The sequence below is a fragment of the Hyperolius riggenbachi genome, chromosome 7 (genome assembly GCF_040937935.1).
Source record: "Hyperolius riggenbachi isolate aHypRig1 chromosome 7, aHypRig1.pri, whole genome shotgun sequence".
Taxonomy (NCBI): domain Eukaryota; kingdom Metazoa; phylum Chordata; class Amphibia; order Anura; family Hyperoliidae; genus Hyperolius; species Hyperolius riggenbachi.
The window spans coordinates 305,823,511-305,837,041 of NC_090652.1; the positions used below are offsets into that span (position 1 = coordinate 305,823,511).

Sequence of the window (13,531 nt, forward strand, 5' to 3'; positions counted from 1 at the left end):
CACACACACACACACACACACACACACACACACACACAACACACACACACACACATAACAAACAGCACTGAAATATCTGTTTTAAGAATCCTTTTCATAGACTTTTCCTGAATGCCTGTGATGCATATTTACTATAGTGATGTTTATTTACATCAGCCATTGTTGATAAGCCAGTGTTCTGAATGAAAAATGAAGAAAAAAATAATTCTGATTTTGTTTAGGACTTTATTCAATTATCCATTAAATTCATGTTAGTGGTCCATTAAAGTCAATGGGAATCGATGAAAAAAAATGAAAGATACTTACCTAAGGAGAGGAAAGGCTCTGGGTCCTGTAGAACCTTCCTGCTGCTCTCCCAATCCTCTCTGTTGAGCGCTGTCTCCCCCGTTTCAATCCCCCACCATGGGGGATTTCCAAAGTCTTCGGGAGCCGTGGCTCCATACTGCGCACGTGCGAGTGCACGTGAGAGGGCGCTCGTGTGCGCGTAGTATGGAGTGGCTCTGGTACAGGAGCATGCAGGCTCCTGAAGACTTCCAAAGCCTCCCTTCGACGGTGGACACAGCACTATTTGACCAAATTGGTTGAATACTGCTACTGGGGAGTCATCACTGGAACGGGGCCTGAGAGTGGAGCCGGGAAGGCTGTATAGGACCTAGAGCCTTCCCTCTCCTTAGGTAACTATCTGGCTGTTTTTGTTTTTTTATTAACAATTCTCATTGACTTAAAGCGGTTTTAAAATGGAAAAAGTATCATGTCCAGAGTAAGATGCACTTTTTTTTTTGTTTATAGAGATGTTATCCTCAATGTTTTTTTTTGTTTTTTTTTGAAGGTGGAAACCCGTACACATGGTGGATTGGCCGAGGAAATGAGAGACACACCTACTGGGGCGGATCCCTGCCCGGACAGTGCGCCTGCGGCCTGGAGGAGAGCTGCATTGACATGAGGCATTACTGCAACTGTGATGCTGACAGACATGAATGGTAAGCCCAAAATATCTACCAGAAAACTGTGTTTGAAATATTCCTCCTTAGGGCAGGTTCACACAGGTCAAGGACATCATTTAAAGGCATCACTTAATGCTAGGATTGTTGGATGCCGCATTCAGATGAATGGGAGCATTCATTGTCATGTGTTTACCGTCCTTTGCTGGTAATTGCTGTCTCAGTTGATCAAAATATTTTGGACGCTGTATGTGGTCGTGTCCAAGCACTCTATTGGGCTAAAAACACACCGTGACAATGGAATGACTGCCATAGCCAAGTATAGGTGCCCCCAGTATAGGAAGCGAAGTGTGAAAGTGCCTTGGCTCTCTGAAAACCTGTGGGTGTGGCTTGTTTAGTTTATATGGAATCAGAGTATTAAAACAAAAACAAAAAAGTATTTGGCTTGAGGAATGCCCTATGAACAATAGGAAAGGAACACAATTATGCAATAAGTAAAAGTTCATCTCGGATCCACTTTAAAAAACCCCAGCATCTGGTGATGTCCATGAATTCAAGACTCCAGGCTTTCATTGCCAGCAAAGGGTAACCAGGTATTAGAAATGAACATTTAATTTCCAGTTATTTATTTGTCCATATACTTTTGAGCCAATTAAATGAAGGGATGTAAAAAATACTTTAGTTGCCTCACATTTTTATGCAATCGTTTTGTTCACCCCACTGAATCAAACCTGAACGTGTGCACTTCAACTGCCTGTTAATGGTTTCATTGAATATTCATTGTGGGAATGTACAGAACCAAAATCAGAAAATGTTTTCTCTGTCCAAATTAGTAATGATCATAATCAGCCAATTACAATTACGCACATTTTCACATACATTTTCGCAATTACGCCTATATGTAATTCTGATTTATGAATGTACTTGATTTCATATAGTCAGTTGTAATCTTGCATACAATTTTGCATAATTTTTGTGTAATTTTGTGCAGACTTTGGCGGTGAATAGCAAAGCCGCTATACATGTTATTGACACTAAAATCGCTACATATATTAAGGAGAATAGTGGGTACAAGTCAAAAAAAGTATTTCCCAAAAAGACCTGGTAGTTCTTGAGAAAATCGATTTTAAAAATGCAAAGAAAAAATGTTTTTTAAACACAGAAAAATGACAGTTTAAAAACCATTTTTTCTTTGTATTTTTAAAATTGATTTTCTCAAAAACTACAAAGTCTTTTTGAAAAAAATTTTTTTGTTTTGTACCCACTATTCTCTTTAACCTGAGTAGCAATTTTGGTGTCAATACCATGTATGGCGGCTTTTCTATTCACCGCTAAAGTCGGCAGAAAATTATGCAAAATAACGCAAAAAAATTACACAAAATTATGATATAGTACAATTAAGAAATTAGTTACGATTTTCTATGAAATTTCACATTATGATTACGATACGTAATTGTGAATTCCGATGCAAAATTTTGGACATGCGACATTTTAGCCCACCAATGGTCCAAATATTTATGGACCTAACCGTAAACAGGAAATGAAAAAAAAAATATATATAGTGCACCTACTCTGGGAGAAATGTGTATATTCTTTACATGTATGTGTAGATAAAGATTTTATCCTACTAATATAATAAATGGGAAAGTTCGGATGTTTGGATGCTTGGATGTTTGTTACTCGATCACGCAAAAACGGCTGAACGGATTTGAATGAAATTTGGTACACACATAGTACATTACCTGGAATAAAGTATAGGATACTTTTTATTCCCATAACCAAAAAGGGGGCGGACACAAATACAAATTTAACTGGGTAGATGTAAACTGCAGCCATTCTTACACTGTTAATGGTAGGGTTCTCAAACTTTGCACAGTTGGTCGCTGGGTGACTAGGAATATTATTCAGAAAAGTGGGTGGAGCCTATAAAAGCCAATCAAAATTCAACTATTGATTTTAAAGGGTGATATTTACATTGCTGCCATTCTTGCACTGTTAATGGCACAAGCCTCAGACCTGGTACAGTTGATCATTGGATGACTGGGGTTCAAAATGAGAAAGGGGGTGGAGCATTCCAATGCAAATTATTGATGCCAAACACCCGCAAAGCTCACAAACTTGGTAATTGAGTAACTGATTAATTGTGTGTTAGGGTTAGGAAAAGTGGGCACAGCCAACACCAACCACATACATAACCAGGCAAAAACCGGGTCATCAGTGGGCGGAGACAAAATACAAATTTCACTGGGAAAATGTAAACAGCAGCCATTCTTACACTGTTAATGGTAGGGTAAGGGAAATATTTTGTTGCTGCCATTCCTGCACTGTTAATGGTGCAAGGCTTAAACCTGGTAGAGTTGGTCATTGGGTGACTGGGGTTTACATTGATAAAAGGGGGTGGAGCCACGAACAGCCAATCTGATTTGTTTCATTTTAATGCAAGTTATTGATGCCAAAGACCGCAAAGCTCACAACCTTGGTCATTGAGTAATTGTGTGTTAGGGTTAGGAAAAGTGGGCACAGCAAACACCAGCCAAATACATAATCAGGCAATGCCATGTCATCAGTGGGTGGAGACAAATACAAATTTCACTGGGAAAATGTAAACTGCAGCAATTGTTACACTGTTAAGTGGTAGGGTATCTCAATTGGTATTGGTAGGGATCTCAAACTTTACACAGTTGATCACTGGGTGACTGGGATAAATATTCAGAAAAGTGGGTGGAGCCTACAAAAGCCAATCAAAATTCACCTTTTGATTTTCAAATGGAATATTTGATTGCTGACATTCTTGCACTGTTAATAGCACAAGCCTCAAACCTGGTACAGTTGGTCATTGGGTGGCTGGGGTTTAAACTCAGAAAAGGGGGTGGAGCCACAAACAGACAATCAGATTTGTTTCATTTTAATGCAAATTATTGATGCCAAAGACCACAAAGCTTACAAACTTGGTCATTGAGTAATTATGTGTTAAGTTTAGAAAAAGGGAGGGCAGCCAACACCAGCCAAATACATAAGCGGGCAACACCAGGTCGTCAGTGGGTGGAGACAAATAAAAATTTCATGGGGAAAATGTAAACTGCAGGCATTCTTATACTGTTAATGGTAGGGATCTCAAACTTTGCACAGTTGGTCACTGGGTGACTGGGATAAATATTCAGAAAAGTGGGTGGAGCATGCAAAAGCCAATCAAAATTCACCTATTGATTTTCAAGGGGAATATTTAATTGCTGCCATTCTTGCATGTAAATGGCACAAGCCTCAAACCTGGTACATTTGGTCATTGGATGACTGGGGTTCAAATTCAGAAAAGGGGTGGAGCCACAGCCAATCAGATTTGTTTCATTTAAATGCAAATTATTGATGCCAAAGACCACAACATTCACAAATTAGGTCATTGAGTAATTGAGTAATTGTGTGTTAGGGTTAGAAAAAGAGGGTGGAGCCAAAACTAGCCAAATACATACCCGGGCAACGCCGGGCGACCAGCTAGTATCTTATAATTCTTCGTTATAGTGCCCCTTTAATTTTTGAGGTAACTTGCTGGCACTGCATTAAGGTATATACGCAGAACCTAGTATAATGCTGTCTCTGCTGTTTTATGGTCTTCCCTCTGTACAATGTAACAAAAGCTAGTAACCTTGTAATGAAATATTAATTAATTGCGAACCGTGGCTTTGAATTAAGCAGTATAAATCAATGCAGCCCATCAATATTTATAACTGATTAATACCATACGGCTCAGGTATGCGGGGATAGTGGCGGGAATGATGCAGTGAAGACGCGCTATTCTATGCAGCAATAAATGTATATCTCTAACTTGTGGGAATTCAGCCTGCAGCATGTGCTCATATACTTCCTATCTGTCTATGAAGTCTACATGTATATTGTTATATCATCCTAGGGCTTATAGTGTGTGTGTGTGTGTGTGTGTGTGTGTGTGTGTGTGTGTGTGTGTGTGTGTGTGTGTGTGTGTGTGTGTGTGTGTGTGTGGTGTGTGTGGTGTGTGTGGTGTGTGTGGTGTGTGTGGTGTGTGGTGTGTGGTGTGTGTGGTGTGTGGTGTGTGTGCTGTGTGTGTGTGTGTGTGTGTGTGTGTGTGTGTGTGTGTGTAGTGTGTAGTGTGTGAGTGGTCTATGTGTGTGCGTGGTGTGTGTGTGCGCGTGGTGTGTGTGTGTGCGTGGTGTGTGCGTGGTGTGTGCGTGGTGTGTGTGTGTGTGTGTGTGTTGTATGTGTGTGCATGGTGTGTGTGTGTGGTGTGTGTCTGGTGTGTGGGTGTGTGGGTGTATGTATGTGTGTGTATGTGTGTATGTAGTGTGTGTGTATGTAGTGTGTGTGTGTGTGTGGTGTATGTGTGTGAGTGGTCTATGTGTGTGCGTGGTGTGCGTGGTGTGTGTGTGTGCGTGGTGTGTGCGTGGTGTGTGCGTGGTGTGTGTGTGTGGTGTGTGTGTGTGTGTGTGTGTGCGTGGTGTATGTGTGTGTGTGTGTGTGCGTACGTGGTGTATGTGTGTGCATGGTGTGTGTGTGTGTGGTGTGTGTGTGTAGTGTGTGTGTGTGCGCGTGGTGTGTGCGTGGTGTGTGCGTGGTGTGTGCGTGGTGTGTGCGTGGTGTGTGTGTGTGTGTGGTGTGTGTGTATAATGTAATGGTTTGGTATGTAATATATCTACCTATCTATCTATCTATCTATCTATCTATCTATCTATCTATCTATCTATCTATCTATCTATTACATACCAAAATTGGCTTTCGATGATCTTGCAAGAATCTCGCTAAAGGTGGCCACTAACTATAATTTGCCAAACTATTTTAACGAACAATTCTTCGTATGAACGATTAAAAATGATTACAGAAAGAGACACCGAGCGCCCAATATAGTGTAGTATGTACTCGCAATATGGGTGTGACAAACATGGGCGTCCGCAGAAAATTTTCCAGGGGGGGGGCAAAAAGTGGGGAGTTAAAAATTTGGGCTGGTGTTGTGTGGCGCGCGTAGCACGCCAAAAAATGGAGCTACGTCATGCGGCGCGCGTAGCGTGCCGCGCCGAAAAATGGGTGTGGTCATGAACCAGAATGTGGGTGTGGTCGTGGGTGGAGACAAGTTTGCATGAACTAAGCAATGGTGGGACATTAGATTAGGACAGTGGTGGCGAACCTTTTGGAGGTCGAGTGTCCAAACTGCAAAGTCACTTTACTATCACAAAGTGCCAACAGCAATTTAAACTAAATACAAACGTTTTAACTCATACATGAACATTATGGAAAATTAAGTTGAAAATAAACTGTGAAGATAAACAATTTCATCCATCGTACTCCTGAAAAAAATTATTCATTTTTTTTAGAACCTCCCAGTTTCATTTTCTGTTTTAAAAAGCAGAAAAAGTAGGTTTAATGCTATTGTCTCATATGATGATGATTCAGCTTTTTCCATAGTCTCGCAGTTAGCAATCATGTGACCCCCAACAAGACAAATTCAGCAATCATGAGGCCCCCCCCATCAAGACAAATTCAGCAATCATGAGGCCCCCAACATGACCAACTCAGCAATCATGAGGCCCCCAACAAGACAAATTCAGCAATCATGAGGCCCCCAACAAGACAAATTCAGCAATCATGAGGCCCCCAACAAGACAAATTCAGCAATCTTGAGGCCCCCAACAAATCATGAGGCCCCCAACAAGACAAAGTCAGTAACCATGAGGCCCGCAACAAGACAAATTCAGCAGTCATGAGGCACATAAATAGACAGCTTTTCACATAAATAGGCAGAATGCCCCCTTAATATGTAGACACCTCTCACCTGGCAGCAGTTCCCCAAAATACACTCAATCTGACAGCAGTGGTTCCCCAAAAATAGGTAGCCCCAGGTCTATAGGTGTCCCCAGAATAGGTGGCCAGCGGTATAGATGTCCCCAGAACTGGTAGCCAGGGGTAGAGATGTCCCCAGAACAGGTAGCCAGGGGTATATGTGCCCAGTATATGTAGGCAAGGGTATATGTCCCAGTATATGTAGGCAGGGGGTATATGTCCCAGTATATGTAGCCAGGGGGATATGTCCCAGACAGTATATGTAGGCAGGGGTATATGTAGGCAGGGGTATATGTCCCAGTATATGTAGGCAGGGGTATATGTCCCAGACAGTATATGTAGGCAGGGGTATATGTCCCAGACAGTATATGTAGGCAGGGGTATATGTCCCAGACAGTATATGTAGGCAGGGGTATATGTCCCAGTATATGTAGGCAGGGGTATATGTCCCAGTATATGTAGGCAGGGGTATATGTCCCAGTATATGTAGGCAGGGGGATATGTCCCAGACAGTATATGTAGGCAGGGGTATATGTAGGCAGGGGTATATGTCCCAGTATATGTAGGCAGGGGTATATGTCCCAGACAGTATATGTAGGCAGGGGTATATGTCCCAGACAGTATATGTAGGCAGGGGTATATGTCCCAGACAGTATATGTAGGCAGGGGTATATGTCCCAGTATATGTAGGCAGGGGTATATGTCCCAGTATATGTAGGCAGGGGTATATGTCCCGGTATATGTAGCCAGGGGGATATGTCCCCAGAAAAAGTGGCCATGTGTGCAGGAGGAGGGGAGCAGCGGAGAGAAGAGGGAGAGCTATGGGCACTCACCTTAGGGGGCTCTCCCTCCCTCTCTCGCTCTCCCCTCCGGAGTCCGGAATGAAGTGTGCAGCGGCTGGCAGCGGTGGGCGGAACTTACCTCCTCTCGTCGCACGCACCGGATGGATTAGCCGCTACTCTGGCCTGATCCAGACCAGAGTGCGGCACCAGAACTTCCGGCGCAGGAGCGAGAGGAGGTAAGTTCCGCCCACCGCTGCCAGCCGCTGCACACTTCAATCCGGAGGGGACAGCGAGGGAGAGAGAGACCCCTAAGGTGAGGGAAGGCAGGGGAGACGTCCGCCCTTCCCCACTGTGCCCATAGCGCTCTCTCTCTTCTCTGCGTGTTCCCCTCCTGCTGGCTGCACGGGCACGCGGCCAGGGGGGGGCAGCGGGCGGCCAGGCTCGGGCAGATGCCCGGTTTTGCCATATGTGCGGACGCCCATGGTGACAAAGCAAGTATATGATATTAATACTCACAAACCAGGGTTATGCACATATTAATACTCACAAACCAACGCGTTTCGCACAGAGGCTCTTTGCTTTGTACTAGATCTACATGAGTTTTATGCTCTGATCATAGCCTGAGGAATCGTGATATGCCTGTGAAAAGCGTTCCACTTTCTGGAGTATGTGAGTAAATATTTGGTTGAATTCTATCGGTAGTTTGTTGTGTCTGCTTGGAGGGGGGAGGTCCACCTCAGTCTCCCCCGATTCTTAAACTATTTATCGACTTTTATCCTTTTGGTGCCTCTGTTTGCCTGTACAGATTAAAAATTATTGTTTCGGACCACTAATGGACAAAAATCTCCTAACGAATCCAATCAGATTAATTAAATTGATTTTTGGATCAATTTCAGTAATCCGCAGAAAGAGTCCAGGTCAGCACACCATTGGAAGATTCAAGTTTCTTCAATTTATTGCTTCATAAGCACATAGATATGACAATTGTTTCGGGGCCAACAACGGGTCCCCTTCCTCAGACAGTGCAAACAAACACTTTTGCAAAAGACGTTTGTTTGCACTGTCTGAGGAAGGGGACCCGTTGTTGGCCCCGAAACAATTGTCATATCTATGTGCTTATGAAGCAATAAATTGAAGAAACTTGAATCTTCCAATGGTGTGCTGACCTGGACTCTTTCTGCTTGTTATAATTCTGGATGTTTGGGCTCAGCATCCACAGGCCATAGCACCCACACCAGGGTAAGGTGTGCCACCTCTACAATACGATTGGATAATTTCAGTAATCCGATCAGATTGCTTAGAAGATTTTAGCCCATTAGCGGTCCCAAACGATCATTTCCGATTATTCCTATGAAGAATCCTTCAAAAACGATCGTTCAGCAAATTATATCGTTAGTGGCCACCTTAAGCGAGATTGAAGCCAATTGGCTATGGAACCAAACTTGAAAAGTTCTCTCGCTTATCCCTATTGATTAATTATGTCTACTGATACTTGCCATTTTGTTGACCTTTTTGGTAAGGAGAAGGAAATATTGGATTGGGCGAGGTGAGAGCCGTACCTGCAAACGCACAATAGGCCCTAGTTATCTGCCTCAATCTTTATTGATAATATATCGGTGCCAGATACCAGATATACAGTACAGTTAAAATATAATAGGATACTGCTGGGCCAGTATTAACCAGTTGATTATACTAGAGCTCAACCAGATCTCCCTTGGGCATGAATATAAGCTAAGAGAGCATAATTTGAAGTTTGCATTCAAAAATCTATAAATATATGTTATTGGCCAATTAAAGGTAGTGTTTGCAACACCATCCTGTCTCCGTCCCCCCCCCCCCCCCCCCCCCCCCCCTCGAGCCCCATAAATAAATCTCATAACCCTTTCACTGTAAAAGTTACGATGTTTAAAATACTTCAAAGACCGTAGATGGAGTCTTCATCCCTACAGCGGCTCAGCTGTCACTGAACGCTCACAACAGGGTTTTCCTCCATCGAGAGTCTGTCTATAAGTACTCTCAAAGTTATTTTAAAAAGAAGTTGAAAAATCCTAGGAGAAAATTCAGGTGAAAAAGTTACCGTAATTGCATATGGGCCCCAATCAGTTTGCACAATTGGTTCCTGATTTTTTTTTCCATTGTAGTATCCTGGGAGCTCCGTGGTAACCCACTAAGTCTTGTGGCGCTAGTAAGCAGGCCATTTGGCATATTTGTATAGGTCCTTTCTAGGGAATTTTTCTCCTATTAGGAGATGAGTTAAGCACATGATTCACGTTGCTTCATGGAAAAACCACCCATGGATGTTACAAATGGTGGGATGTGTACAATCTCTGCTAGACAGTTCTTCTTAGGAGGAATTTATGAGTTCATCAAAAGTCTGACCTCATGGACTTGAATGTAGACTCCATATGGCAGGTTATCCTACTAATCCTACTAATATAATAAATGGGAAAGTTCGGATGTTTGGATGTTCGGCTGTTTGGATGTTTGTTACTCGATCACGCAAAAACGGCTGAACGGATTTGAATGAAATTTGGCACACACATAGTACATTACCTGGAATAAAGTATAGGATACTTTTTATTCCCATAACCAAAAAGAGACAAATACAAATTTCACTGGAAAATGTAAACTGCAGCCATTCTTACACTGTTACACTGGAGGTGTGTTTAGCTTCTAAGGGTAGAATGGTTAATTTGCATATATATTTAGCAGTGATGCACTGGGAGACATCTCAAGCTCACTCCAACCTGAATTATCGCAAATTCTTTCTGTTTTAAGGAAGCAAATTTTTGTTTTTTTTAACATCTTAATAAGGGGGCTTTTAGGACCATTGTAGTCCCTTACACACTCCAATGAGTTCTGGGTCACGATGAGCTTGCTGGTTAGTCTGTACCTCTCGGTGTTACAAGCCCTACTGCATAGAGCCAAATTAATCCATGCCATGCACTGATGAGGATCAAACAATCCAAAACAGTCTGTATGCATGTTGGATTATTATGGCTCTGTACAAATTAACAAGCTGACACATCATTGCATTCCAGCGGTTCTAGAGGTGTGTTTGGCTTCTAAGGGTAACAATGGTTAATTTGCATATATTCAGCAGTGATGCACTGGGAGACATCTCAAGCTCACTCCTACCTGAATTATTGCAAATTCTTTCTGTTTTAAGAAAGCTAACTTTTGTTTTTCTTACACTGTTAATGGTAGGGTTCTCAAACTTTGCACAGTTGGTCGTTGGGTGACTAGGATTATTATTCAGAAAAGTGGTTGGAGCCTATAAAAGCCAATCAAAATTCACCTATTGATTTTTAAGGGGAATATTTACATTTCTGCCATTCTTGCACTGTTAATGGCACAAGCCTCAAACCTGGTATAGTTGATCATTGGTTGATTGGGGTTCAATTTCAGAAAGGGGGTGGAGGCACAAATAGCCAATCAGATTTGTTTCATTCCAATGCAAATTATTGTTGCCAAACACCGCAAAGCTCACAAACTTGGTAATTGAGTAATTGATTAATTGTGTGTTATGGTTAGGAAAGTGGGCACAGCCAACACCAGCCAAATACATAAGCGGGCAACGCAGGGTCATAAGTGGGCGGAGACAAATACAAATTTTACTGGGAAAATGTAAACAGCAGCCATTCTTACACTGTTAATGGTAGGGTTCTCAAACTTTGCACAGTTGGTTACTGGGTGACTGAGATTAATATTCAGAAAAGTGGGTGGAGCCTACAAAAGCCAATCAAAATCCACCTATTAATCTTTAAGGGGAATATTTCATTGATGCCATTCTTGCACTGTTAATCACCTGTACCTGGTACAGTTGGCCATTGGGTGATTGGGGTTCAAATTCAGAAAAGGGGTGGAGCCACAGCTAATCAGATTTATTTTATTTCAATGCAAATTATTGATGCCAAAGACCGCAAAGCTCACAAACTTGGTCATGAAGTAATTTTGTGTTAGGGTTAGAAAAAGTGGGCGGAGCCAGCACCAGCCAAATACATACCTGGGCAATGCCGAGTCTTCAGTGGGCGGAGACAAACACAAATTTCACTGGGAAAATGTAGACTGCAGCCATTCTTACACTATTAATTGTAGGGTTCTAAAACTTTGCACAGTTGGTCACTGGGTGACTGGGATTAATATTCAGAAAAGTGGTTGGAGCCTACAAAAACCAATCACAATTCACCTTTTGATTTTCAAAGCAAATATTTAATTGCTGCCATTTTTACACTGTTAATGGCACAAGCCTCAAACCTGGTACAGTTGATCATTGGGTGACTTGGGTTAAATATTTAGAAAAGGGGTGGGGCCACAAACAGCAAATCAGATGTGTTTCACTTCAATGAAAATTATTCATGTCATAGACCACAGATCTCACAAACTTGGTCATTGACTATTGACAATTGTGTGTTAGGGTTAGAAAAAGTGGCCACAGCCAACAGCAGCCAAATACATACCCGGGAAACATTAGGACATCAGTGGGTGGAGAAAAATACAAATTTCACTGCCAGAATGTAAACTGCAGCCATTCTTACACTGTCTGTCAATGGCAGGGTTCTTAAACTTTGCACAGTTGGTCACTGGGTGACTGGGATTAATATTCAGAAAAGTGGGTGGAGCCTACAAAAGCTAATCAAAATTCACCTATTGATTTTCAAAGGAGTGGAGCCACAGCCAATTAGATTTATTTCATTTCAATGCCAATTATTGATGCCAAAGACCGTAAAGCTCACAAACTAGGTCATCATTGAGTAATTGTGTGTTAGGATTAGAAAAAGTGGACAGAGCTAACACTAGCCAATTACATACCCGGGCAACGCCGGGCGACCAGCTAGTATTATAAGTGGGAAAGTTTGGATGTTTGGACGTTTGGACGTTTGTTACTCGATCACGCTACAATAGCTGAACGGATTTGAATAAATTTGGCACACAAATAGTAAATTACGTGGAATAACACATAGGATACTTTTTATCCCCATAACCAAAAAGTGGGTGGAGACAAATACAAATTTCCCTGGAAAAATGTAAACTGCAGCCATTCTTACACTGTTAATGGCAGGGTTCTCAAACTTTGCACAGTTGGTCACTGGGTGACTGCGATTAGTATTCAGAAAAGAGGCTGGAGCCTACAAAAGCCAATTAAAATTCACCTATTTATTTTCAAGGGGAATATTTAATTGCTGCCATTCTTGCACTGTTAATGGCACAAGCCTCAAACCTGGTACAGTTGATCATTGGGTGACTGGGGTTCAAATTCAGAAAAGGGGTGGAGCCACAGCCAATCAGATTTGTTTCATTTCAATGCAAATATTAAAGCCAAAGACCGCAAAGCTTACAAACTAGGTCATTGAATAATTGTGTGTTAGGGTTAGAAAAAAGTGGGCGAGCCAACACCAGACCAATATGTAGCCGGGCAACGCTGGGCTATCAGCTAGTACATTAATATAACAGAATTAAAGTCAACCTGACACTTTGAAAAAAATACTTACGTCGGTAGTATGCTCCAGAGACTTCCCCAATGTCCATGACCCCTCTGCTGCTGGCCTCTGTGTGTGGGTGGGACTGTATATCTATCTGTGTACTGGTATTATTCCATATTGGCTTGTAACCTCGTCCTCCCAGTGACGTTTAGCCTAGGCCATGATGTCATGTAGCCACTTCTCACAGAGAACTCTCAGAGATCATGTGATGTTCCCTCTCACTGCTCAGAGGAGAGGGGTGTCAAACCTCCTACAGTGATTCACCTTGCCAGCAGTAAAGATGCTGGTATCTCTGATAAATTATATAAAATAATACATATCTTATCAAAGGGCAGCACAGTGGTGTAGTGGTTAGCGCTCTCGCTATTGCAGCGCTGGGTCCCTGGTTCAAATCCCAGTCAGGTCAACATCTAAAAGGAGCTTGTATGTTCTCCTAGTGTGGGTTTCCTCCAGGCACTCTGTTTCCTCCCAAAAAACATACAGATAAGTTAATTGGCTTCCCCCCCCCCTAAATTGTCCCTAG

The 13,531-nt window shown here is 42.3% G+C and overlaps 1 protein-coding gene across 1 annotated transcript in view; it reads left to right on the forward strand.

The window, feature by feature from the left end:
- Positions 1–13,531, forward strand: part of LOC137526181 (contactin-associated protein-like 5) — a 508,827-nt gene that overhangs the window by 410,963 nt on the left and 84,333 nt on the right. Inside the window, exon 14 of the mRNA XM_068247401.1 lies at positions 830–980. Within this exon, the coding sequence (XP_068103502.1) occupies positions 830–980 (151 nt within the window). The remainder of the gene's footprint in view (positions 1–829; positions 981–13,531) is intronic.